The 27,506-nt window shown below is 37.2% G+C and overlaps 1 protein-coding gene across 1 annotated transcript in view; it reads left to right on the forward strand.

The window, feature by feature from the left end:
- Positions 1–886: 886 nt before the first annotated feature.
- SEMA3E (semaphorin 3E) overlaps positions 887–27,506 on the forward strand; it is a 143,881-nt gene continuing 117,261 nt past the window's right edge. The window contains exon 1 of the mRNA XM_009680520.2: positions 887–1,445. Coding sequence (XP_009678815.2) covers positions 1,331–1,445 — 115 coding nt within the window. The 5' untranslated portion in view covers positions 887–1,330. The remainder of the gene's footprint in view (positions 1,446–27,506) is intronic.

Here is a 27,506-nt window from a genome sequence, read left to right on the forward strand (position 1 = left end):
GATCTCAGCTACTGAGAAAGGATGCTAGACCTTCATTAATATATGCCAAACATAGCTCTATAGTCTTTATTTATAAAATCTTGGGTTTTACCACCGGTATATTTTCCACTCACAGCTGATGTGTAAAATAGATGAAGTTTTCTGCTATTTGTCAGCTGCAGCTTAAGAAGTAGCTGCCTGGCACCTGTAAACCTGATGCTCTGTATCACACAACCCCAGCACTTTGCTCAGGCTTTTCCTTTTTTTCTTTTTTTTTTTTTTTAAATGACTGGCTGATCCTGCTCACATCGAGTCACATCAGCAGCGTTACTCACACATCTAGACGACCTAAAATTCCAGCCTCACAGAGATTTTAAACGTAGTGGGAAGAAGCCACTGTATAAAACCATATCCTTAAAAAAAAACAAAACCCACACATATACACCCTTTTTGAAAGTAAAGTAGGAAATACAACTGTTTCCTTTCGTATCCTGATCCACTTAGCAGCTTGCTGTTTAAGGATGCTAAGTGATAATGCACTTCAGCAGTCAAGTGAAGGGTTAATGCCCCCCTAAAACCGCTCCGGGAGCGCAAGCTGCGAGGAGCGCCGGCCGGGGAGGGTCGGCAGGAACCGCTCGACGCCGCGAAGCCGCGAAGCGACCGAGGAACGGGCGCGCGGCACGTGGAGCGCAGCGCTGCCCAGAAGCCGCTCGCCCGGCGCGCTGCCTCAGCCCTCCCTGAACTTTCTCGGTACATGCAGCAGCCTGACAGCCCGCTTCCCTGCTGGGGGGGCTCCTGCAGCTCCAGGGGGGGACGGCACTTCTTGTTTTTAATTAGCAAAGGTGAAAGGTGAATTAAAACTAGCTGTCTGGCAAGTCGGAGCAAGGGGCTGAGCTCTGAAGAGCACCAAGGAGGAGGGTGCTTTCTTCTTTTTTTTTCCTCTCTCTCTCTCTCTCTTTTTTTTTTTTTTTCCCCCTCTCCCTCCTTCTCTGAATGAATTGCCTTGCAGGAGGGACTGAAAATACAGCTTCTTCCTGAATCCACTGGCAGAGTTACTAAAGAGAGCTCAAGACACAACACCGCGGAGTAACGCCTTGGAATGTCCTCGCACTTGATAAACAATTGTCCTAGGCAGGGAGTATTTTTACATGACATTTGCACAGCTTGACTAATGGCTAGCTGAGGCTGGGCTCCTCTGCCGACCGGTGACTTTCCCGTAGAGATACCCCACGGACTGACCAAAGAGAGCCATCTAACTGCTCTGGGAAAGTAGAAGTGGAACTTGCAGCCTTAAAAAACAAACAAACAGCAGCAGTTAAGCGAAGAGCGCAAGAATTTGATCTTGGGCAGGATGGCATCTGCCCAGGACCTTTTAATCCTGGCACTGTGTGGCTTGTTACTACACCCACCGACTGGATGTCATGCAACAGATACGAGGCAGCCAAGGTTACGTCTGTCACATAAAGGTAGGTCAGCATGTCAGGTTTTTAAAGACTTTATGCTAATACAAGCCCATTGGCTTCGCTGGAAGTATTGCACAGAGGTTAAATTACGGTCCTCTGGCAGAGTAAAATATTCCCATTCCGAAATTTTATGAATTATTTCCTTGTATTAAATTGCCTCCATAATTAAGTTTATTGAATTCAGAAAGATCTGAGGCACTTCCAGGGATTGATTTTCAGCTACTAAAATACTCTTCTGCCTGAAAGTGTTTTAGGTTTGCTTGTCATTCTGTGTTTATTCTCTGCACTGTAAGAAGGATGTCTCTAGTAAGAAAGAAATGGAAAGATAACCTGAAATTATTACAGAATAAGTGTGCTATTATGCATCAAGTAACCCTTAAGCAATTAAATGCCTGTTTCACTTTTAGATTTCTATTTATCTACAAATATAGCTAAGGCAAAAAGACTGAATTCCTGTGCAACCATATGATTCATTTTCTAAACTAGCAAGTGTCATCACACTATAATTAAAATGACTAACTGCCAATATAAGTCTGCTTGCAGTTTAACTGAGTTACCCAAAGAAAAAAAAATGCTATTTTCTGTGACATATGTGTGTACAGTACTTATAACTTCTCTGTTTTTTTTTTAGTTTCAGTTTCCCTGCAGCTTGAACCCTTCTTCCTTAGTTCCTTCAAAGTATCCTCTTGTTCTGTCCTGGGTTGCCTGTAATTTAAACTCTTTCCTATGATTCTGCTTTAAGCTTGCATATCTAACGTACTGGTGCACAGCCATGACATTTCAGTGCTCTGCAGCAATACTTTTGCAAATGATGTACTTTAAAATATCTGACAGGCTGTTTTTGCAGTGGAAGTACAAAAATGCAAGTGTGCAAGAAAAATTCATGACTGATCAATCAGTAATGTTTTAGTTCTCCCTCTTGTGCAGAGATAAAAAGAAAATGCCTTTTTGCTGACATAGGTGGGAATGAGAGAACGCTCGTTTACTCAAGAAAATTTCTGTAGTTGTGAAAGTGATAACTAAGCTGCATCAGTGTGAAATATATTAGAATACCTATTTTGAGTATGGCTAAGATTGAAGTATTAGCATCAACTACAGCTCCACGTGCAGAAAGCTTTAGTCTGAACTAGGTTTAATGGTATTTTATATAGCAGGCTAAATTACCAGTTATAAAGAAAGGAAAAGGTGAATAAGATAATTAGTCTGAATGTCTTAGTGGAAAGCCATAAGAAATGGGTTTTGCTTTTATAGGGCAGTGAAACATGTTTTAAAGAAAGTAAGTTTTGTCATAAATGCTATCTTGCAAATAAACAACTGATTGCCATCAATGAAATAAATTATGTGATCCCTTTTAATAGATAAAGCACTTCCTTTTCAACCTATGGTTTTGGAGTTAAGTAGAAATGAGTGAAAAACGCTGATTCTATCATCCAGTCACATCTTTTGGTGTTGAAAATGTGTATTTAAATGTTGATTTATTTCTGGGCATAATTAGTAAGATTGTCATTACTATTGATATTTGTTCGCTTGGGATGGGGTAGTGGAGAAGACAAGCACAGTAAATGAGATAAATAGACCTGCTATGTTGGTTCAGGGCTCTGGGTTAGCTGCCAGTTTTGGCAAGCTCCTCATTATGGTGCTGCGAATATTAGCTGCTTCTGTCCTCACTTGTTGGCGTAATTGTTTTTCCACTGGGTAGAATGGTGCACATTTCACTGCACGCTACTTCCATTTTAAGCAGGGAGCCAGCAATTTGGCCATAACACATCATAACTCTATGATATATTCAAGGAGATTTAGAAACGTACGTTTCTCACTAGCGGCCAAGCCTCCCCTGCCTGATGTCAGTTGGCTCAGATTCAGTGACACAGGGAGATCCGTCCCAAACAAATTCTCCAGCACGAATACGCATATCACCATCTTACACCTTGCCTTGTAAGATAACCCGAAGCGTTTTTTTTCAGACGTACAAAATGCAACCGGTTTTACAAGCTGCGTGGCAGTAAGCGCCTGACCACATACCCAAAGTTAAAGGTTAGACATGGCATACCTGCCTGCATCCTGGGAACAGCTATTGTAATTCTCCTAGCCAGAAGAATGTAGCATTCAAGCACGAAGACAATGAGTAAATGTCGTTGCCGTACTCGCTAATCAAACACGAACAGCAGGAGGGTTGCTCATCTTAATTGTGTTTACTCCAGAGAGATGCCGCTCTGGGTACCAAATAGGCACCAGGGTAATTATGAAGCAGCAGTAGCACCACCGTTTTACACCAACCCGGAGGGTGAGTTGCCAGTTTGGCACAGGTGATGAAGTCTACGTGTGCACGTTTTGAGTGTGGAAAATTATTAATTTCACTGCTCAGACCCTGAAACGTGAAAGTGAGTATGGCAGTTCACTGCCTACTGTTGTGACTGTGGGCGCTGGCAGGTAACCGGGATTCAGGCCGTTGCGAGAGAGGCTTGCACTGGCTGTCTGGTAAGCTAGAGGGTTCTGAGACAAGTGTGATGTTTACAGACATGAGATTTTTTTTGCAACGGAAGAATTATTTGCAACTAGTCTAGGTTAAGATCATTTTACTTTTAAAAGCTAAGAGAAAGCTTCCACAGGTTAGAAATTGAGATACTTTGATATTTTATAAATCCATAAATTCTCTTTTTTGTCTTTAAAAATGATGCTCAGTGAAAGTGGAGTGAACTGACAGTGTATGAGCACTTATTTTGCCCATACAGCAAACCAGGCTTCACCTGCAGCACACGCATGCTTCAAAACCCATTGCAACAACATCGGGTCCTAACCCTTGCTCGGAGGGGTCACCTGATGGATGGGAATACCACAATCCCCTTGCTAATTAAGGGATATACTGTGCAACCTCTGTTTGACTCTATGGCCCTTTACTTAGCTTCAGTGGGAGTTAAAGTCCTGCATTCTTGAACTACTGTTAAATCTGTCAGGTTAATGTAAACCGTAACAGAGATTTTTAGTAAGGTAGAGAACTGCCTGCAAGAAGCGGTGGCTGCCAGTTCAATATACCTGAGGCCTCATCATATTCACATTAAGCTCAAGCATGAGAATTTTGCCATTCCTTTAAATGGGATTAGAATTAATCTTACAGTTACCTAACAGTCATTTGACAGTTCTATCTTTGGTCTTATTAAGCTGAACTATGTTAAACCCAGGATTTAAAGGTGCTTTCCTCCAACCATCAGCTTTTGTTTATCAGAAAATTGATGCTACGGTTAATACCATTTGTCATATCAGCCATATGGTCCTGCTGAAGGCCGGTGTTTGATGATGACCGATGAAGATCTTGCTTGGGGTAATAATATATGCAAAGAGCTTCATGCTGATTTGTAGAGTTAAAAAAAGGTATTATCACTTGCCCAATGCTATAAAGAAAAAAGTTTCTACGTTATTAAGTTGTATGTTGACAACTACATTTAAAAATCATTAGCTCATTTTATGTACAATACAGGCTCTGCCTAATGAGGTGTTAATGGAAGCCAAGCTTCGGCCCGTATTCTTTATAGGCTGCTGGTTAAGTTCTTTCCCAGTATCCCACGGTTTCAGTTCTTGCAGTGGGAAATATATAATTAAGGTGAAATCAACACACTGCATGTTGAAAAGAAAGTATTTATGTTACAGGTTGGAGTGGATTAGGTTTCCAGAGGATACTAAGGACGCATTAGAAGAACGTAGGCCTGAAGAGCCTAGAAAGGGCGTAATTGTATAATTCAGGTTTTATGCGTGGTTTGCGGTGTGTTTCTAACTCTTTTTTTCTAGTTGGTAGGTATGGTAAAGAGTAAAGGTAGCATTGCATTGAAGTGAGATGCTGAGCCAGTGTGGCAGTCCATACGGTTTTCTCACAGCAGTGGGACCGGGTGTAGCTGGTTATGTACAGAGACTTGCAGATCCTGAGGGATCTGCTTTCTGGTTTATCCGTTTACATTACTCTTGAATAACGTGAGGGATTTTGGCATCCCTAATCTCAGGTTGTGTAACTCTGCACTGGACACCCTTCTTGCCTGGAAAATACATGGTTAAATAGCAGTTGCAGCCTGCCGTTCCAATCCAAATATCATGCTTTCCCCTGCTGTCAGACCCACTTGCTGCTATGGCAGAGCGAAGTTGCAGCAGGCGGAAGGAGCAGACTGAGCTGAGAAAGAGATAATCTGGGTTTAGAAAATGTATTCTCCAAACAAATTTTTCAAACAATAGCAGCAGATAATTGAGGAAGGAAAAGTTGAAATGTTGCGGAGGAAAAGTGATACTCTCCATGCTCAGATACAGATTTTAATATGTACAACCTGTAACATAAAACTTTTAACACATAAGAATTTCAGTTTGTTATGGCTGACTGATCATCCTTGAGAGCTGCTGGGTTCTGGTACGGCAGAAAAAACATTTTTCATTGCCCTTTGCAGGAGCCAGAGTTCCAGCATACCTGCTTTGACTTTCTTGATAATCCTAATTTAGAATTCATTTATCTTAATATTAAGATTTGCATCATATTTGTCAATGTACTCAACTAAACTCAGATACCTCTGCAAAATTTTCTTGACTAAAATTTAGTTTCTCCAGTCAAAAATTTACTTGCAAAAAGAGTTTTTGATTTCAGAGAATGGTTTTGCAATTACTGTTGTGATATTTGGCTATTCATTACTCATGACGTATAACTGGCTACGTTCTTATCTTACTCTGTCTGTTTTCTAGCTAGGTGGCAGCAAAATTTATATGGGGACTAGTGATAAAATCAAACTGAATAACAAAAATCTAGGGAATTTTTAGGCAAGCATTCGTGAACTCCTAAGTAGGCAAACTTATTTAATGCACATATAGTACTTCTGATTATTAATCACCTGGCCACATAAATCATGGCTAATTAATGACTAGCTATGTAACTTGTAACTGAATCATGACTGATTCAGTTTCATGCACAAAAATGTGCTCTATTCATAACAGTTTTCACTGTTAGAGAATTTTGCTTTCCAGTGATTCTGAAAGACTTGCACTCCTACCAAGGCAAGTTCAAGTTTGAGAAAGATCTTAATTCATACTTGGTATAAATCATCTTGGATTTATGCCAAAGTAAGGTTTTGGTTTGGGACCTGTGCTCACATATAGTCCAGAGAGGGGAGTATAAAAAACTGATAAGCAGGTAAGTAGGTAGATACATAGATATTTATACACACATGTCTGTGTGTATATAAATATATATAATTATATATGAAATATGTGTGTATACATAAAAAGGACTGAAGATTGGATTTTGCTTGTAGTGAAAGAAAGATCGGTATAATTTTAAGGGTTTGTGGAACGTGGCTGGGAATAAGGGCTGATAACCCAAGTTAGGAGTGCTTGGGGAAAAGCACGTGACAAGCAGTCTCTTCTGTTACCCAGACTGTAAAGGCCAGATGGAAGTCAATGTCAGTACTGAAATGCCTTAGCCACAGATACACAAATATCTCAGGGCCACTCGTAGGGCAGAGAGGAGAGCTTTGATATCGTCTCTCCCGCTGATAAGACAACTGATGCCTTACACAATAATCAGGACAAATTTTCAGTTTATTATTTATCCATAACAAAAGGAGTGACTGGCAGCGAGCCAGGAGTGTTCCCAAGTAATCCTCAGGGGACTTGTTGCCCAGGCCTGGAAGTTTTGGCAGAGAAACTGTGCCGCTTCCTTTCATAACTCCGTTTTGTTGACCAAGGCTCCTGGAAGTGGGACTGCAGCAGAGCTCTGAAGCGATAAGCACCACCGCCAGGGATGCACGAAGCAGACTGTTTTGTGTAACTTCAATCACTTCTCTGCTTTTGCTTTAAAGAACTAAGTATCATCTGAAGTCGCAAGACTTGAACATCCTGCATGCTGCTGTTTCTGTGCAGCTACCTCCTTGCCTTCAAAGTGATAATACCATCTGTTATTTTAAATTCTTCACCAGATCTCAATTCATCATTATTTTACTGAAAGCAAGTGCTGTATTTTACTTAAATGAATGCAGGATTAATGCTGTTTATATGATTTACGTATGCTGTGCAAGGGTGAGCATCTGTTTCAAGCCTTTTGAAAAACTTTGGGTCAATAAATATTCTAAAACTGTGCAACAGGAATACTAAATATTATTAAATCTGCTGTCCTGGTTTTCTTCATGTAGTCAGGCAAATATGATGAAGCTATAGCGTGCAGCCAGCATTAATTAGAAAAATCTTCATTTCTTAAAGAAATTCAGAGCCTGCAGGGATGAAGATAATGATCTTTGTTTTACAGATAAATCCCTCTTAACTTGAGTATACTATTTGAAATATTTTGTGTTGCTTAGATAATCTGCTTGGCATTTAAAAAATCAGTTAAGGTTTCATGATTAAACATGAAGGAAAATGTTAAAGAAGAAAATGATTGAAAATATTGCATTGTAAAAAGTCTGTAGTATAGGTTAGATGCAATTTTAAGCTCCTATAAAGTAAGGAAGTAAACACCTATGGAGAAACAGTATTTGGCTAGTTTTCAAAATAAACTCCATCTTTAAAGGCATGAAAAATGTTAATTATCATCAATATTCTACTTGAGTAACTAATTGAGTTTTTCTACAGAGATTTAAGCAAATAAAAACATTATGATTCACCCAGAGCAGAGTTTCAAAAATAAATGTTACGAACCTCACTTTCGTCATCTCACATAAACACATGCCTTTTTCCTCAATCTTGTTTTCTCTGATCTTCCTCAAGGGTACAAATTCTCATTTTGAAGGAGATATTTCACCTTTTCAACCAATTTAATTGGAGGTTGACATAATAGTATCTTAATATCTCTAAGTATCTTCCTTTAGTTTTGATGAAGCTAAACACTGATATGCTATTACCCATCCCTTTGGCAAACTTTTATAGCGGTCTATAGACTTTTTTTTCCCTTTGAAAAACATGTAAAGTAGAAATGCATTATTACGTATTCAATTTTCTCTTATCCTGTGACGATTTCCATGCTTTTAAAAATCAGCTAAGCAAGAATGTTTCGAGGGATTTGGGAGCTGCTTTTTTGTTTATTCGCTTGTTTTTAGGGAAAAAAAAATTGCGAACTGAAGAAGGATCTCTCTTTTTTCTCAGGTGTTCTCTGTCTGTGTCATTTCTTGATGCTAGACCTTTCCAGAGAGTATGCAAACTGCAGCACATAACAGTCAGGCACTGGACACACTGTTTAGCTGCCCTGCTCCAAGTGAATGTATCATCTTGCACCTTTGTTTCTCTTCTAGTCTGCTTTCATTTTACCTGTAATTCACGGGTCTTCCTGACTGTAATGTCAAGCCAAAGGTTTCATCAACAGTTGCTGGACAAGTATGTACAGGAGGTCTGTAACCACAAAGATGTCAACCAAATGATGCATGCCAAACATCCTGGCCCTGGCATGATGCACAGACTGCGTGAATAGCCAATAGCTGCAAAACTTGGATCACTCCTGTAACTTAAACAGAGTTTTTGATGGAATAAAAGTTGGATCTCATTTTTATATTGCTCTTTATCAGTCTCATGTAAAAGCAGGTAATTGGTAGCTGGTTGTCATATCCTGCTACTCGTTCTCGATATAATGCTTGATACGCTTTATTATCTGCTCTGTCAATCTAAACCTGCTCAATCATTAATACAGTCAGTGAGAGTTTTCCATTCACACTAAATGGCCTAAGATTTGCCCTTGAATGCACTGCGCTCTTTCAGACGAACTTTCTTCGCCTGCTGGAAGTGCCCAATATTTATCTTGCATACTTTAGAGACTAGTGAATGAAAGCGGCTAGAAAACAGCAATATACTCTGCCTTGTAGTCCCATTGGCTCCTACCAAGCTACTCAATGCTATAGCACTTTCTGTAACTCACGTGCCTAGCCTTGGTTGACTCTTCACACTTAGATCTCTGCTATCAAGGAAAGGCTTTAAAACAGGGCTTTTCAGTGCTTCTGCAGGCTAAAAAGTCAACGTAAAGGAAACCTTGAAATAGTCTAATGGCAAAGACTTATTTGACATAGACATGTTACATTTAGTTTCTAAAACTGTATTACATTTCTTAGCTGAATTTGACTGATACGAGTTTTCACATCAGAAACCTAATTATGTGTGATATCTTTCCAGTCAAGGAAGGTTGTGTGACAGAAATGAGATTTTTATGCTTTATGTGATTTATTACAATATGGTTCAAATGATTGCATTGAATAGTAGAGCATCGAAACACAGAAGAAGTAAAAGGTCAAAATCTTCATTCATAAAAAAGCAATTAGACAAAAAAAGAAGCCTGCTAGCAGACAACAGGGAAAAAAAAACCACTGACTTCATATATTCCTTTAGCCTGAATAGGAGGTGTTCATTATTTATAAGAATTTGATGACAGGAAACATATAGTCCTCTTCAGACTGATTTGGCAGCAGCAACTGAGAAAAAAATGCGGTTCATGATCCTTGTGAAATCATGCTGCTAACATTTCTAATTCATCAGGACTGAAGAATTTCACATTTTAGGAAACTTACTCTCTCAGTGCAGCATCTGAATTTCATCTTTTGTTTCTATTTGTTTAAATCCCTCCAAATATTTTAACCAACAAATTTAAGACGATTTAACTGGCTTCCTCTGCTGTGGTAATGATTTTTTTTTTTTTTTTTTTTTTTGGCAAGCTGTTTGTAAAATAATTCTCCAAACCAAGGAATCAGTGCTTGGCAGAAAGGCATTCAGTAAAAGAAGACCTCACTTCTCTTAACATCCTTAATGTATCTATTCTCTACCTCTATGTTTATTTTTATCTAAAGGATTCCTGACTTCATACTGTGAGGCAATTGAAGCTTCTGTAGGGAGTCAAACAATGGGCTTTTTACTGTTGCTAAATTTGCTTTATAGGCTTTCTCTTACAACACATTTGCTTAATAGGCCTAGTAAAATGGTGAATGCAGCTGTAAATATATCTTTTATTTGTTGATGTGCAATAAACATCACAGGGATGTTGGCCTTTTCTTATTCTGATCTCCCTGACACTGGTGAAAGGAAATTTTACGGAATGAATGAGAAGTGCCTTAAACTGATGGAAGAAAACAACAGCCCCCAAATAGTTAAGGGTCAGCACCTTGTTTCTTTTTTAACTAATGGGTTCTCCCAGCAGTGTTACTAAAACTTAATAATAGTAAAATAATAGGTTTTTTGATGTGAGGGAATTATTCTAGATGGCACTGTTCACTGAGGTCATTCACTGGGGTCATTTTTCTGCCAGAAAGCTAAAGGTTAGCAAGTGTTGCTCAATTCCATGAGCTCCTATAACTCTTTATTTATGATTAAGCTAAGTGCTTTCCTGTGGGTGTGTGGTAAAAGCCAAGAATAAAGCAGAATAAGTCTATTCCTTTATGCATTAAATATTTCATCTCAGTTGACTGAGAATGGTATGATGCAAAACTTGAAAATGTGTTGTCTTGGAGCCCAGAAAGACGTAAGATCTCTTAGAGATCTTGTTCTTATTAAGTTTATTACTGCAAAAATTTATTGTCTTTATGTTCCTGTGTTTACATGCAGTAAGTAACCATTTTCTCTCCTTTATTTATCTTAGTCATGGCCGTGTCCTGCATATTTTCAGGTTACACAAGGATGTGGGTTAATAGTCACTTCTACACACACTGTTGAGGTGTTAAAAGTATTCGGCAGGTTGGGCATTTATTGCAGCTCATGAAGGTACATAAACACTACCGAGTTCTTCATTGATTCCTCAGTATTCCTGATTAAATGATTGCAGCTTCTGTGGGGCAGCACTCAAATATGGCAATATGTTATTTCATTTCTAAAATGCTTGAATTCTTTTGGACGAAATGCTTCATATTCAGAGGATAAACAGTTACAGTAAAGAGTGGATCTCCAACAACAGCTTCGCATACAGTACTCTATCCTTAAATTCTACCACTAAATATATGAAATCTTTAATATAAAAATAGAACAGAGGCTTTATTTCACTGTTACTGAAGACAATGGCACAACTCCTGCCAATTTCTATGACCAGAGAGTTGATGGTACATTTCCTTGTTCCGTGGAAGGATGTGAGCATCTTCCAGATGCCTGTCAGTGCTCAGCTGCTCTCCAGCCAAGGAGCAGCAACAAACAGTGGTTATATCATAGCTAAGCTATTTCCACCGTACACAGACCAGCCCTATAGACCATATCCTAAAACCTTGATCCTCTAAATACTTCGTCTATATACCTTTAATCATAAAAATGATTCCTTTGATTAGCATTTAAGTTTGTGTTTGTTTGCAAGACCAAAGTCTAAGGCACAGTTTCTTTTTGACTGTTCCTGCGGCATGACTGATTAAAAACAATCATGACAAAAGTTGCTTTGTTTTGCCCATACCCCAGACATGGCAAAGCAACACAAAATACTCTGACAATTTTGATATATAATTTTGATATGCAATTTCACTTTCTGTTTTATTCTTTGGTTAAAACACCTATGAAAAGCCTTGAGACCTACAACTTGCCATCCTCCTCCGCTGTATGAAAAGTGCTGTTTTCTGAAAATGAGTATTTTATAGAGCATACTAATATGCGTGGGTGCTTATCGTTTAGTATTGTGCGATAGATACTGCAGGTGCTAAACATGGTCTTCATAATTTTATTGGCACAGAACAACCCCTTACTTTGTTAGAAAATGCAACAAATTACTGTGTATTATCAGGTTAATGGATTGGAATTTTTTCTGGGTTCACATTTACCACATTAATGTGTAATAGCACTAAAACCTTTGAGCTGTAAAATTAGATCTCTAAGTTCTTGAAAACTCCTTGTACTCTTAATTTAAAAGCAAAACAAAGCAAAAAACTTACAGCATGGAAATTTGAAAATAACGATCAATGATATTTGTATGTGCTACTGAAACAGCTCCTGAAGCGTGCTGTGAATTTGATAGCAGCATAGAAATGCTCTGCATCAGGATCGTTGAAAGGTAATAGACACATTGACACATACTGACACCTGATACTGTTGCCTGGGAGTGTTGTAGGACCCACAGGGAATATCAGAGAGTTAGAGTTGTCATGTCTTAGCATGCTTTATATTTTAAATGGTGTAAACTATAAATTAACACAAAGAAAGTAGATTTCTAATCTGTGATGAAAAGTTGCTCGAGAGTTTTTCTGAATTAGTCATACATTATATCCATGACTGCAGTCCTCCTACAGCTCTGCTGGGGTTCTGCTTCCGTGTTTAACTGTTTGAAACATGACGGTAAGCTTCTACAGATGTGGATTTCTGTGTAAATTCTGTCCCAGTGGTTTTCTTTTATAAGTATTTGGTCCTTTAGTCTATAAGGTCTACTCTTACCAGACATTGTAATTTTGATGGCAGAGGTTAGCTGTTATTGCATTCAGCTGAGTCCCATATTTGTGGTTGTAAGTGCATTACAGCAGCACAGGGTAATAACCTGTTTCTGCTGGCATCCTGGAGTCCTGCAGTTGCTTTCACAGGGGGTTACAGTAACGTGGATAATTCTTTATACTTCTCAGTCACTATAAGACTGTCTAGAGACTTTCAATAATGCAGTAGAGAGCACTGAAGGATGCAGGTGGATCCTGAGATCTGGGCTTGCATAACGGGATTAGAAAACCTTGAGGACAGCCATAATATTGTTGACTGGACAAAACTTGTTTTTGACTGACCTAAGCAGTTATTGATTTTGCCCTTGGAGATCAAAGCCTTGCAACTGCGGGTAACTGTCTTGCATGGTGAACCTCCAAGATCTGACCCGATGCTTCCAGAAGCTATAGGATGCATGTATCATGTCTGAATGTAACTTTAAACAAATTCCTTTAATATCAAATATTTTCTTCTAGAAAAGAAGAGGAGCAGTCCTTTAGAGTCATTGAAATTTTTTCCTGTTGAAATAATTGGGTTGAGATATCACCCACAATGTGTGAATAATCCATTAGACCTGAGAAATCTGGATTCACTTTGAAGTTTTATGAAAAATCTTCTAGATCCTGCTGGGATTCTCACATTTTAAAATTATTGTTAAATCTCATTAGGGTTTGTTGCTGTTGAAATAGCTGTCTAATATAAACGTGGGAATAAAGCTTTCTTCCAGCTACCTGTTGTTATGGCTATTAGTTAGAGTGGAAAAATGTTTGAGCAGCGACACAGGCAACAAGAAATATTAACAAGAATGCACCTTAAGAGGTAAACATTAAAACAGAAAAGAAGCATGAAAAATTAAAGAAATGTTTTCTAAATTCCCACATGTTTATATCAAACGTCCCTTGGGTTTCCTCTGTGCTTTCCTCTACTGAAACAGTCTGAGATTTTCCCTTTATCACTAGCTTTTCCAGTATCTCCACTTCTTAACATATCACTTAATCCTACCAAAATGATACTCATCTTTCCACATTCCTAATACTTTCCTGCTGCAGCACGCTTCTCGGTATCCCAGGCCCTAAAGGCTCCTTCATAGCTGTCTCCCTCCCTGTAACCTCCAACAGTATTCCTGAAACTCTTCATGTTCTTCTTTATAGCATTCTGGATGGAGAAAAAAAATAGCACAAGGCATAATTATTTCTGCTTGGGCTTGTTAACTGGTCAGTTTGTGTGTGCAAAGTGACCAGCTGACTGCTAATGGGAGTAATTGGATAATGACTTAGTTCTACCTTTTGGTTAAGGAACTTTCAGAGTATTTCTATTTCTCCATTGCTGATTTTCATGAAACATGGAAGAACTTAATGTTTTTGAGTGTGCCCTTAATCCCCACCCTTCTTCCAAGTAATTTTAAGTGGTTCTGTGGGTTCTCAGACCTGTGCATCTCTGCATATGCACATATGATGCAACCTACGCATCACAGGTAACTGATTGACCAATCGACTGTATGATCAAGAACTCCTCGTTTCCTTAGGTAATTACACTCTTGCTTTGCCTCACAAGAGAATCAAACACTCTTTACTGGGACAGACCATCATTTCCTCTCTTTTAGTCCTTCCACATCTGGGTTATTGTGGTGAAGCCAGACAATCTACTGTTGGTTCTGCGACAGTGCTATTATTATCTTGTACCACGGTTTCCATGTAAATCTCAAAGTCTTCTGTGCTGCAGATAGTTGCTCCTAGGCAGTTTGACTGATCACTAGATATAATTTAGGCTGAAGATGTTCTCATATAAAATAATTGAAAGGTATTACACCTGCTTTTTTAATGATTAAAAGAACTGAAAGTAATAAGTGTGGAGTTTGGTTCTGAACTGGTTGTCCTTTATCAATAATAAGGGACAGCACAATAAATGAGTAGTTCTTGAAATAAGTTTTCCCTGATGCCCCCTGCTTTCAAATGGGTTAGAACTATTACCTCAGCCTTTTCCTGTAAAAAAAATTGATATGATCTTATTCCCAGAGGAGTCTTGGAAAAGTAAATGCATTTGGAACTTGCTAGACAGAGAGTATTAAAGTAAGAGGCTAGGAAAAGAAGACTGCTCAGATCAGCATAATTTTAGGGTTTCAGGAGAAGAATATCTGGAGGAAAAGACCATATGAGCTGTGGAAGGAGCCTTACTAGAGAACATAACGGGCTGGGAAGCTGAGGGAAGACCAGACAGACGGTCGAGATGGGGCTCCATCTAACCTGAATTGAACCCACAACATCAGCTTTAGCTAGATTTCATCAAAAGTCTTGGTAATATGAACAGTAAAAAATATCTTCTCAAACCAGCAGCTGACTCGTTCGTAGACAAAATGTAAGATTAAAAGCAAATTCTATGGGTATTCAAGAATATTCTAATTTAGGAGTTGTATTATCTTAGATGGTGTCATTCTCAGCTCTGAATAACTAACCATTAATAAAGTGGTAAGTTGTGCTAACAAGCGGTATTATTTATCAGTAACCTCAAAGGTACTTAGTTTAACAACCTTTTATTTTAAGTGTCTTGAGACACAAAGTCAAATAAATTAACCTTAGTCCTTTCATTGATTGAGTTGTAAATGTATTCCAAAAATTCTAGTAAGCTGAATGAAACAATTTCTCCTTCAGCTGTTGCTATTTATTCTTATGTAGTGTTCATCTAGATAACTTCAATTTTGCAATAGTTTATTGAGTGTTACAAGAAGCCTTACCATCCCATAATTCTCAGAAACTGTAGCAATATTTTTAAGATAAAATGACAGGTGCTGTCTTCCAATAGTAATCTCCATAAGAATGCTTATTCTTGCAAGCAGTTAAGGATTTAATCCTAAAACTCCGCAAGAACTTTTTCAGTGCTGCTGAGACTTCCATTATGCATTAATAAATTGCTGAGCTACAGTATTTTTCTTTGAAGGCCTAGGTCCTGAAATCTAAAGATTTTCCAGGGTACAAGGAGCAGTTTTTAAACAGTGTATCCTTCAATGCCACAAAGAGATCTTGAAAACAGAAACCCCAAAGACTGAAATAAGTGGAGGATAAGTAGAAAGAACCTTACATTTATTTCTTGAATTATTACATGCTTTTGGGGGAAAGTTTGACCTCCCCATTTAACAGTGCCTGAGTTTGGCAAAATTGCTTTTTTATGAGTGTTAATAGGTACTAATACCTCCTGACTTACATTATCAGTGAGTTTAAGTGCTACTTTGTCTATAGGACAGGCTTATCTTTATTACCTGAAATGAGTGTGGCTTGAATAGGTGTTTGCTTAAATTGCTGTGGTGAAGAACAAATGCAAGGAAATAATGTTCAGTTGCTCATTTATTACAAGGAAGACTAGGTGACACACACCTTCTGCAGATTCCTATAACTGTATATCTGTTTTTGAGTTTGACTACTCATTTTTCGGATTTCATCAAAACCGCAAACCACAAAGACAAGACTGAGGAACACACTCAGTTTACAATGGCTCAGCAAGTCATGTGGCAGCTGAAGACCTGGGTGCACATTCTTGGCCTGCGGCAAACATAAATTAATGCAACTTAAGGGAATCATTTTAACTTGGGACCAAGGTTATATTACTTTGATTCTGAGGCAGAGTGGAGACATGCATCCAGTTATCACAGCTCAGCTGATGCATGTTATCTTTATCCCATCATAACTTGGTCTTCATCAGATTCCTATCAATTCATGTGTCATAGCTTGTTCTCTTCTGTTGGCCTTAGTGTGCTGTTTCTTTTTTTAAAAATAATTTCTGCTTAGGTCAGAAACATCTAAGACATTTGCTTCTTCACTTTATGGTATGTTGGATTCAGTTTCCTGAATACATATATATACATATATACGATTGGTGTCATTTGCTTATGTAGCTATCAGATAGTAAGATAAGGATTTAAATTAACTTTTTTATTATTTTTAGTTTTATTCTTGTATATATATTGTTTTTGTTTTTAAATCTTTTTCTGAAATTTGACATCATGATGTTAATTTTTCTCAGCTTGGGCTTCTTTGTTTTCTTTTCTAATATTATTCCTCCTCTAAGAGGGTTAAATTTAATTATGATGTGGTCACTATTAATGTCTCAAATATAACTGCTTTTTCATTTTATGACTAGCATTTCCTTTAGTATGTTCCAGAATAAGCCGTTCCAAGAGGGAATCATTTAACATGCAAAATACAACTTCCTTAAACATTTTCTCTTTTATAGCATATAATCAGTTTACAGACAAGATTTCCAAGTAATTTTCTAATGTAATTTTACTCTTTTGTGTTGCCTCATTCATCTCAGCTAAGACCATGTCATTAACATTCTCTCCAGTGAAAGTAGTACCATATCTGTTTCATTACTAACATCAGCGTAAGAAATAAATAAATTTCTCATATTTTAAAATATATTTAATTTGCTTTTGGTGTTATATTTATCATGTGAAGGGTTTTCTTCATATACAATAGTAGTGTTTCTACCTATTCTGTTCTTATATAGGTCTCTTGCTTAATTTTTTGTGATCTAGATGAAGATAAACTTATAACTTAATACAAACAAAGCAGTATCTCTCCAGCATGATTTTCTTGAGTGGACCTTCCTTTTGCTATATTTGAATTTTGAATTTAAGAATACAGAAACTAAACGTTCAATTTTCAACTTTAATTAGAAATTTACTTTGACCTACTAAACCAATTTAGTGCTGAAGAAATCTGTTACTTTCACTGAGTTATCACATTTTAGCTTCATATGCTCAGAACTTCTGGAAACTGTAGCTTTTATTCAGTGTCATTTTTATTTAGAGTCTAGATAAGGAACAAGTATACGAAATTGAGTTGTGGTTTGTTTATGGAAAACACTGGATTTTGACAACGTGATGACTGAAATTTTTTATTCATCTACAAACACAGAAGCAGCAGAGTAGCCGTATCCCTGGTAGCCAGATCAACAGAAGATCTTCAGTATTAGAAAAGTTTATCATTCTCTACACCATGAAATCTTTTGTTACCATGTAGAGATTTTTTAAGCAAAATTACTAGAGTTTATTAAATTATTTTTAGAGCTGAATTAGTTTAGAAAAATATGTAACTAAATAATAGAAATAGTGGAGACAGTTAATTATATTTTTGATTATCAGTCTTCGCAAATCTAAAGTTTTTAAATATTTTGTCGGCTTTGAAAGTACGCAAGGATACCCTTTGTTTCAGCCTTGTCTGTACTGCCTAGATCCCATGTTTTAGGTCTGTGCACGTTTTCTGAGAGCTAGAAAAGATTTCCTCTCTTGATTCATTGTTTGTTTGTTTTGTTTTGTTTTGTGGGCGGGGGGGAGGTTTTTCTTTCTTCCATGAAACACTGGAAAATAGCAATAACTAGAGACAGACTTTGCTCCTTCTGGCATGAAATTCTCAGGTACCTGGTTTGTATATCCTTCTCACATACTCAGGATTAAATAGATGACCAAATCTGAGATCAAAATAAGTGTTCCACACCTTCCCAGTCTTTTCTTCCTCCGTTATGATGGTAGATGCTTCTTCGGATCAGGCATAACTATTATTTAACAAAGATCTGCTAACAGAATCATTGGTGATGCGTTTGTACTTTCTTCCTATGCACTTGTTATTTGCAGTTTTCTTTGCAGTCTTCATATTGTTATTAGATGTTGGAAAATGTTTTCAGTTCTGTAGCCCATATGGATGCATGGAACATCAATAACTCCTGTAGATCCTTCTAAACCGGGCACTTGTAGGGTTTCTTTTGGTTGGGCGGAACGTAACTTAATACCCCACATTGTTCGTTACAAGTTTTCATGACATTAATTGTTAAAATTTGTCTATGGGAATGGGAACAGAGACATTAAAATTGCTAACCAACCGCAAAAGCTATCAATAAGCGTAACTGGTGCATATTTCAGATTAGCAGCATTCCTTAAGCTGTTAACCTAGTTAGGTAAGAGGGAAAAAATTGTTACTGGTCTATTATCAGCTATCTAAAACACTTTGTGTGAGAAAAGAACATGTTTGGTAATGGTTGAAATATCTATCTTTTAATTTCAAAGCTGTTGACCTTTATCAGAAATCAGCTTTATTTTGTGTTTGCTCCCTTAAACTTCCCCAAAAACCTGAAAAACATCCAAAGATTTCCAATGGCAGTAAGTTTCACAGTAACTCTGAAACATAGGCAAATGACTACTGAATTCTTGGTTAAAATGATTAAAGTTGTGATCTAAGACAACCATAAGCTCTTAATCTGCAACACATTCTTGAGCAAAATTTATGCAGCTAAATTAATGGCACTCTATAGATTTCTGGTTAATTATTCAGGTTATGCTGAATTTTATAGTAAATGGAAACTTTTCTTCTGTCCGTAGGTAACTTAGAATGACATAATCAAATAAAACAATAGATCATTCATGACCACTGAATGAACAGTGGCATGTGAACTGTTTTTGTTTTTCCAAGCAGAGCATTTCTTAACTTAATATCTTTTTATACTTGTCTCTATGTTAAACATATTCTTTTGGATAAGGAATTTATATTAATCATTGGTGATGTATGAATATATGGGATTTGTTCAGAGTTGTCAAAATCAATGCATAATGAATCCAGTAAAAATCTGCTGAATAATGCATTGAAGATTAACTTCTTATCTTTCAGGTCATGGCCAGATAGTTTGAGAAAAACATACTGTATGGAAAGGAGAAAAGAAAGGGCAAGGCTCCCTTTTACGTATACGCTGCAATCGTATTAATTTTTGTGTGTATTAAGGTCAGCTGAAACAAGATTTGTACCCTAGAGTTATGTGCACTTAGGACTCTGTGGCTACACCTCTACTGGAAATAAAATGGACAACCTCAGAAACGAGTTCAGGAGGCCAGGAAGGAAATAAAGGGAAAAAGTTCCAAACAAACAACAAAGATCACTAGAACTGGCTTTAGGATTGTACAGATTACAACAAAGATCACTAGAACTGGCTTTAGGATTGTACAGATTGAGATGTGTCATGAATTTATAAGGCTGTGCCACTCTAGCACATTTCCTCTGGCATGCTTTCTAAGCATCTCAGCAGGCTTTGTACCTATACAGACCCCCAGTACCTCCATGTTACATCCCAAATCATGACGAATTTATTACTGATAGTATTATCAATTGGTAGTACACACTCCCAGGGCTGGAAGGAACTTTCTCATTACCTGTAGGATCCAGGTCATCACAGCAGAAAGTCAGAGGGCAGATATATAAAGTCTTAGGAAAACAACAGATTTGGCAGTGGTTTGTGAGGAGGTGGGAAAGGTGAAGGGAATTCAGTTCCTGTATTTTCCCTTTTATGACTTAGGGAAAAGGTGGAAGGAGCTTAGAGAAGGGATCTACCACTGCTTAGTCAACCAGTGCAGAGATAAGCTACAAAAGCTGAAAGTGACTGAAAATGTTGTTCCAGTGCAGCCACACATCCCAGGAAATCTTCTACTGTAGATGGATTCATTGCAGTATCATAAGTACTTCACTAGCAAGACAGCCAATACCTAAAGAATAGCCTTTCCTCAACATTCTCTACTTCTTGTGACTTTGATAATTATTCTCATTTTTCATCTGTACCTTGCTATCCAGATTTCTCTCCCTCTCCTCATTCTTCTCTTGCTTAATTATATTTAATTTAAATGTATTAATGCTAAGGCCTTCCTCTTCCTCAGGGTCCAAACTCCACCTCTTTTTCCTGTTCTCCATTTCTTTTCTCAGATTTGTTGAGAATTTTACTTATAGGCCAAGGTTTAATTTTCCTTCTCTTTTTTGTCAAACAGAAGTCCTATAAAAAATTAAAATTTTAATTTCAGGTGACTACAGGTATATTCTTGCTGTAGTGTCATTAGAGCTGTCAATAAAGAGACTGAAGTTTATGGAAGCATTTGTTTTCAGATGTGAACCACTAAAAGAGTTTTCAGAATATCCTTATAGTTGAATTCAGACTGATAGGTCAATATCAGTCACATAATTATGAATTTTAGCCTGTATTAGCTGTATTTTTAAATGGTGTTTCATGTTGCAGCTCTAGAGACGCAAGTGAAATAGAAGGTCATTCTAATCTTTCAGATAAGTGGGGCAGCTAGCATATCCTCTTCAGAAGTGTACTCTTAATCTGAGTGGAATGCTAGTGGTCGTTGCACGGGCTCACAATCCTATATTTGAGGTGGAAATGTAAAATTTGGGAGACCTGTTTAAAAAAAAAAAAAATCTGGTATCTGAAAGCTTGTCTGCTTTTTCCAACTGCTTCAGTTGTTAAAAGCTATACCTTTTTTGTTTGCCTCATCTATATCGTAAGAGCACTGTAATTGCAACTAAAACTGAGACAGAGATTATTTTAAAACTATTCATTAGTAGAGATGCATGCAATGTAACCTTTCAAACCAATTACTTCAGTTGAAATGAAAATTTGAATAAAGAGCAGCAATTTTGTGGGATATTAAATATTTAGATAAGCTATCTACTTATATCTCTTATTCCCTTATGCCTTGTTTTTACTCCTGGAGTTATAGCTAGGGTCAGAAATGGAAGTGTGATGATAGTCAAGCGGAAGATACAGACTTACAGAAAATCCCTCAGATATGATTTCCTTTGTATAGTTATCCAATCTTAAATGAGGCCAATAACTCAATAGCTCTGAATTTTGTCCATTTGTAATTTTGCATTTGGGGATACAACCAGTGTCATCTTTTCCCATCACAACCAGTGTCATCTTTTCCCATCTACAGTTGGGTTATCTCAAGTTAACATGCATATCCACATTGAAAACAGATTTGAATTGAAGAACTGTGTTTCATTATATCACATTATGCTTTGGTAGGACGTAACACAACCTTAAATACCAAGTTATTTCTTGGCATGATGAATATGATTTTTCGAAATAGCTTTTTTTTTTACTGCTTCACATTTGAAAAAAAAAAACTGTGAGTTTCTCTTTACTTGAAATATTTACTTTTGATTTCATAATTAATTAAATATAATATGGAAAATGAAAAGGAAATAGCATATTTCCAAGTGTGTTATTTTGTTAATTATACAGGATCATATCAGTTTCCTCTTCCTCACAGTAAATAGCTTTATACACGGTTTATTGGAATTGTTTAAGCAGGCATCCTAATTATTTTAATACCGCTTGAAGTTCTAAAGCCAGCTCCTCTAATCCTGCAGGTCTGTCCAGAAAATAGATGAACTGTTACAATATTAAGGTTAATTCATCTGAATTAACTTTGTTGTTCACTCTGGCAGGAAGAGCCACTAACCACTTTGTGCTTCTCCCATCAGTAAATGCAGACTTCCAAAAGATACTGCAGACTACTCTGCCACTTAAGCAACAGGTCTCATATTTTCAATTTTCTAGTCAAGACTTCAGTTTTGCGTAGCCTGCGGGACACTGAAATGTGTCTTGTACACAATATAACAATTGCTATTCACTGTATGTAACTGAGAACCAGAGATCTCTGGTGTTGCAGCTTACCAGGGAGTAGATCCATGGAGTATAGCCGGTTTCCTGGACTATTAATTAAGTCAAGGAAAGAGTTTCCTACTTCGCTGTGGATCAGTTAGACAGTTTATCACTTTTACAGATCCAGAAAACACATCTGTCCACATCTCTTGGAGCAATATTTTTTCACCCTGTAGATTAAAATAACAGGTGTCTTTCACCAGCAGGAAGTCCTCTTGTTCACCTACGGTGATAAGTAGCCATACTTATTTCGAGAGAACGTGACATAGACAGTTAAAAAAGGCTGTGCAGTTTGCTTCTCTCCTACTTAGCATATTTAGTTAACTAACTGAATTCTGTTTTAAGAAAAGGAACTGTAATGCCTGCCTTCTCCCAAGCAGTCATCCAAAACTGGGGCCTCTGGAGCAGGAAGAGTTTGCTTTCACATTTCACAACCTGATTTGCAGCAGCCGTTGTTTCAGTGAGAACATGCCTCGTCTCAACCTGTACATCTTGAAGTGATTAATTGTAAGAAGATGTTTGGGCAAGTGTGCAATAATAAGCCCTGAGCAAATATTGTCCATACCTGGTTGTTTCTATATCCTTCCTACACAAGAGAAACCTGAAGTATCTGAGTCAAATAGTGTAATCTGGCTTAGCTATTTATTTTTACTGCTCGTACAAACACAGTTTCAAAACTTGTGAGATAAGTCAGTGTAAAGTTTATAGCAGTATGGTAGGAATTAGGGTTGCTGCAGATTTTATTCTTTAGTTCATGCTATTTTGTAGAATGAGGCTAGGCTACACCTGGCATTTCAATTGATGTGCTTCAGACACCTTTCTGAAGTGTCTACACACCTATTCATACAACAAATATTTCAATAGCATCGCACTTTTCTTCTTTCTGAAAGAACAAAGTTTTCCAATTTGAGATTCTGAGTAACCACGGATTCAACTTTTTCTTGTAATGCTCCCTGTGCCTAAGTTTCTACTTATGCTTTCTCTGCTCACGCCAGGTATAGGGGTTTCCCAGAATTCAGTATTACTATAATGAGACTATCTTCCAGGGATCGATTTCAATTAATTGTAAATTGATGTAGCTTCCCTGACTTCAGGGAATCTGCGTTGATTTCACTGATTCACATTAATGTAGGTTCAGTATGCCTATTACGTACTTAGATTTGCAGAGAGGTGCTAGGCTAGCCCAGATGTGTAGTGACGGATAACAGATTAGCTGAAGACCTTTCCCCAAATACAAACAAGACCATCATACTGTTTCGCTTTAAAGAGAAGAGATGCAAATAATCAATGACTGGATTCGAGCGCAGTAGATATTTCCCTGTACTAAAGCAGATGCAGTTCTTATGAAAAATGCCAATCATCCTGGCAAGGACAAAACTTTTACAAGACCAGTTGATATAGTTGAGGACAAAATCCTCAGATGTGCTCTCAGCCATATAAATTCTTCTTCAGCTTCAGATCCTGGTTTCCTTGGTTATTCTTACTACTAAACAGATATGAAAAGAAAGGTCTGCAAGAATGCACGTCACCTTACATTGCTGTGCCCGTATGGATTAGCAAATTTCTTCTCGATCCCAGGAAAGCATGTACCCAGTGAGAAAGTACCAAGGGAATTGGGTGGTGAATACACAACACCTGCAACTGTGGTTATACAAAATAGGCTAGAGTAAGGTTTTGCAAGAATCAATGGAGTCCTTTTCTCATGGACCTTGTGGTATCATGAGGAAGGACCTCTCCTAAAGGTTGGCATCTTCCTGACATTTTCAAACTCACTTGTACTGAGGCAACCATCACACCCGGCTAACAAGTGCAGCAGTGTGCTATTATCTCCGCTTAATCTTTGGCCTCTCTCATGAGCCCAACAGGGAATTAGAAAGATTTATTAACTAAGTTTAGTAATAACTTGAGTAAGTCAATTGAGGATAAGCTCTCCTTAGTGGTAGGTACTGCATAGACATGCATTGAAAAAAGAGAGAAAAGAGAGGGTTCTAGACTCGCCTGTCTCCCAGTTTGGATGGAAGTGCCTAGCCATCAATTAGGAAAGCACCAGCCTACGTTACCTACCTGGAAGATTGCCTTTCACAGTTACTAGAGCCAAATTAAAGGCACTGAATGTAAAAATTTCATAGCCTAGGATTTCCAGTTGTGGTTTATTGGAAACCAGTACATGTTGGTTTATGATTTTACATGGTTTTCTATGTTTAAGTAGATGCTGAAAACTGATGTCATTAACTGATATATGTGGAAATATACATACATTTGGTGGCTAGAGGAGACTGCATATTGCTAGTCTTTATTAGCTGATATAAGGATATCATTCTGCCTTTGGGTTCTCATTACTATTGCTCAGCACATATTGATAAATTAGTGTTAAAGTTTTCTAAATAAACATACATGCCTAAATATATACATGTATCTAGAGTACCTCTAATATGGTATTTCCTATAACTCTGTTGTAAGAAAGAGTCTTTTCATATCTCTGACTACTGAAATATTACAGTCGGTACTGTGCACCAAGTTACAGAAGATTGTTATAATGTTCTCTTATATCCTTAAAATTTCTGAGTCACTTCTTATTTGTTGTAATGTAGTGCAGCTCCATTGAATTCACATGCATGTATAGGCTTAGCGCAGTTTCACTGTCAATAGATTCCTAATTTATAAAGGCAATTCTGAAACCCTTCCGTCATTAATGTTCAGCTTTTATCTAATGTGCAGGATTTTTTTATTGGACTTTGAAAAAACATACAAAATATATCATTTTAGCTGCTACTGTGTACCTGAATTTAAAAAGAAAGAGAAAATCAGAGGAAGTTTTATCCTGTTTAACCACAGCATATTTTTTCCATCCTCAGGGAAAAAATAATTCTGGTTGAAAAGGATACTGTTATGTATAGCATAAGGTTTTCTCTGACATTAATGGATTTCACTGTTTTAGAAAGCATTAGAAATGGAAAACTTTAGACATGAAGAACTAAAATCACAGCACATTGCTTTTATTAAAAGCAAAAAAAAAACCTTTGAAAAGAGAGAGAACGTAGAGAAATCTGGTTTCAGCAGTATTCTTCTCTTTTAAAATAGGGACTTAAATAGATATATTTTCTTTAGAAACATATAATTGTATTTAAATAACTTACCTAAAGGACATAGATTTGAATAATGAGCAATTAGTTTTAAATTGAAAGAGCAGCTATCAGTTTAATAGTTTGGTAATGCAGCTTATTTATAGTACTATTTTGTTTTTACAATACAAAACAGTTTGCATACATTCAATTTCCAAAAAAGCCTGAGTGTAACTTTGTGTTTGGTATAATAACTAAACAGCTTTCAGGGATCCATGAAACTATGCTACAACATTTTTAACCCCCTTCCCAGGTATGTTCTAAACTAGAATCTTGCATATTTAGACACGTAACTGCAAGTATAAGGTTTAAGGTACAGACTAATACTAGTTTAAAGTGCAAGCAAATACTTTCCTAAGATTAGTTGAACTACAATAGTCTGGCACATACAGATATCTTCAGTTATTAAGCTTATTTATATTACTGTTATGTATATATTAAGGATGTAAGGGAGATCAGGGTGACATTTGTATAAATACATAGCAAAGTTCTCCTGCTCCCAAGGAGCACTATTTGGCACTTGTCAGCAAGTTATCTATCTGGAGTATTATGGTCAGGTTTTGCTACCCAGCAGAGGGCCAACAAAAAGGCCAGGGAGCTGGAGCATGTGACATAAGAGGAGAGGCTGAGAGAGCTGGGTTCATCTTTTTGCCGGCTTCAGTTACGTCATGGGAAGATATAGAGAAAATAGAACCCGACTCTTCTCAGGGGTTCATAGTGATAAGACAAGAGGCAATGGACACAAACTGCTACAAAGAAATTCTGAAAAAAAGATCGCAGTAAAAGTGCTCGAATACTGGCACAGGTTGCCCAGAGAGGTTGTGGAAGGTCCATCCCTGGAGATATCCAAAATCCAGCTGGACAAAGCCTTGAGCAACCTGATCAGGGTGGCATCAGTTGTCTCTAACCAGGAGGTTGGGTGTCCTTTCTGATCTAAATTTTTCAGTGATTCTATGATATGGACGTATTTTGGACCAACTTTTGACTCTAGCAAAGTTTTAATGATAAACTTCCAAGTAATAAAGCTGATGCTTTCATACAGGTCATGATAGGAAGATACAGTACTCCAAACAGTGTTTTATGCATTTTAATTCTTTTTGCCTCTACTCAAGTAGACTTGCATTGCAAACTCCACAAGCATGACGTTTGAAAAGGAGTAATTTGGGACTGTTCATGTATAGCCCCGATTTTCCTGCTGGAATAATAATTATTAAACAATTTACTTCTATTCTGGCAATAAACATAGGGCTTAAATCGGAACATAGCTCCCATTCTTGTAATTCAGTACTAGGGTGCAACCTAACTGTAAAACTAATATTCTTCCAAGCATTTTAATTCAATCTTTTTATATGCAGGCTGAATTCTTTCCTTATTTATACTGATGTAATAGTACTGAAATAAAAGGAATTACCTGTACTGTACTCTGCTACAGAGACTTGAATGATACTGGGTGTAATTTCCACAGGCACGATTGGGATCAAAATATAGCCAATTAATATGCAGTTGCACAGGACAGAAGCATGGTTCCCTGCAAGAAGCTTGGAGACCCTGCATTCAACCAAATTTCCTTTTAATAATTTTATTTTTTCCAAGAAACGAAATCTAATTTTAGAAGTAGTTCATGATCTGAACCCCTAATCATGGCCTTATTGCTGGGTCATCAAAGCCATAAAGATGTTGTTAGTATTTAACTGCACTGAGTTTAATTTTTATGGAAACTAGGATGATAGGGAAGTAAAATTAGTTAAGTTATTCACTCAGTTTCAAGATAGCTGATTGTTGGAATGATTCTAAAGGAAATGATCAGTTTCTCACTTGGTTTTCACACGTTTGTGTAAACAAGAATCTCATGTTTAAATTTAATTTCACTATTTGTAACAGAATCATAAATGGGCAGGGGCAGTAGAAACATTAGAAAGAAAAAAGACCTTATATTTTTAGTATCAGCCTGTATATTTACAAGATAACCCTGTATTCCTACATTTTACTTTTCAGCACCCTTCTTATTTGTGTGATGCCTTGAGAAGAAAAGGTTACTTACAAATTCCAAAAAAAAGATAGAAAAATATTTTGCAGAAGTGAAAAAAGGGTCTGTCTATCCACT

Source organism: Struthio camelus, chromosome 1 (genome assembly GCF_040807025.1).
Source record: "Struthio camelus isolate bStrCam1 chromosome 1, bStrCam1.hap1, whole genome shotgun sequence".
Classification (NCBI taxonomy): domain Eukaryota; kingdom Metazoa; phylum Chordata; class Aves; order Struthioniformes; family Struthionidae; genus Struthio; species Struthio camelus.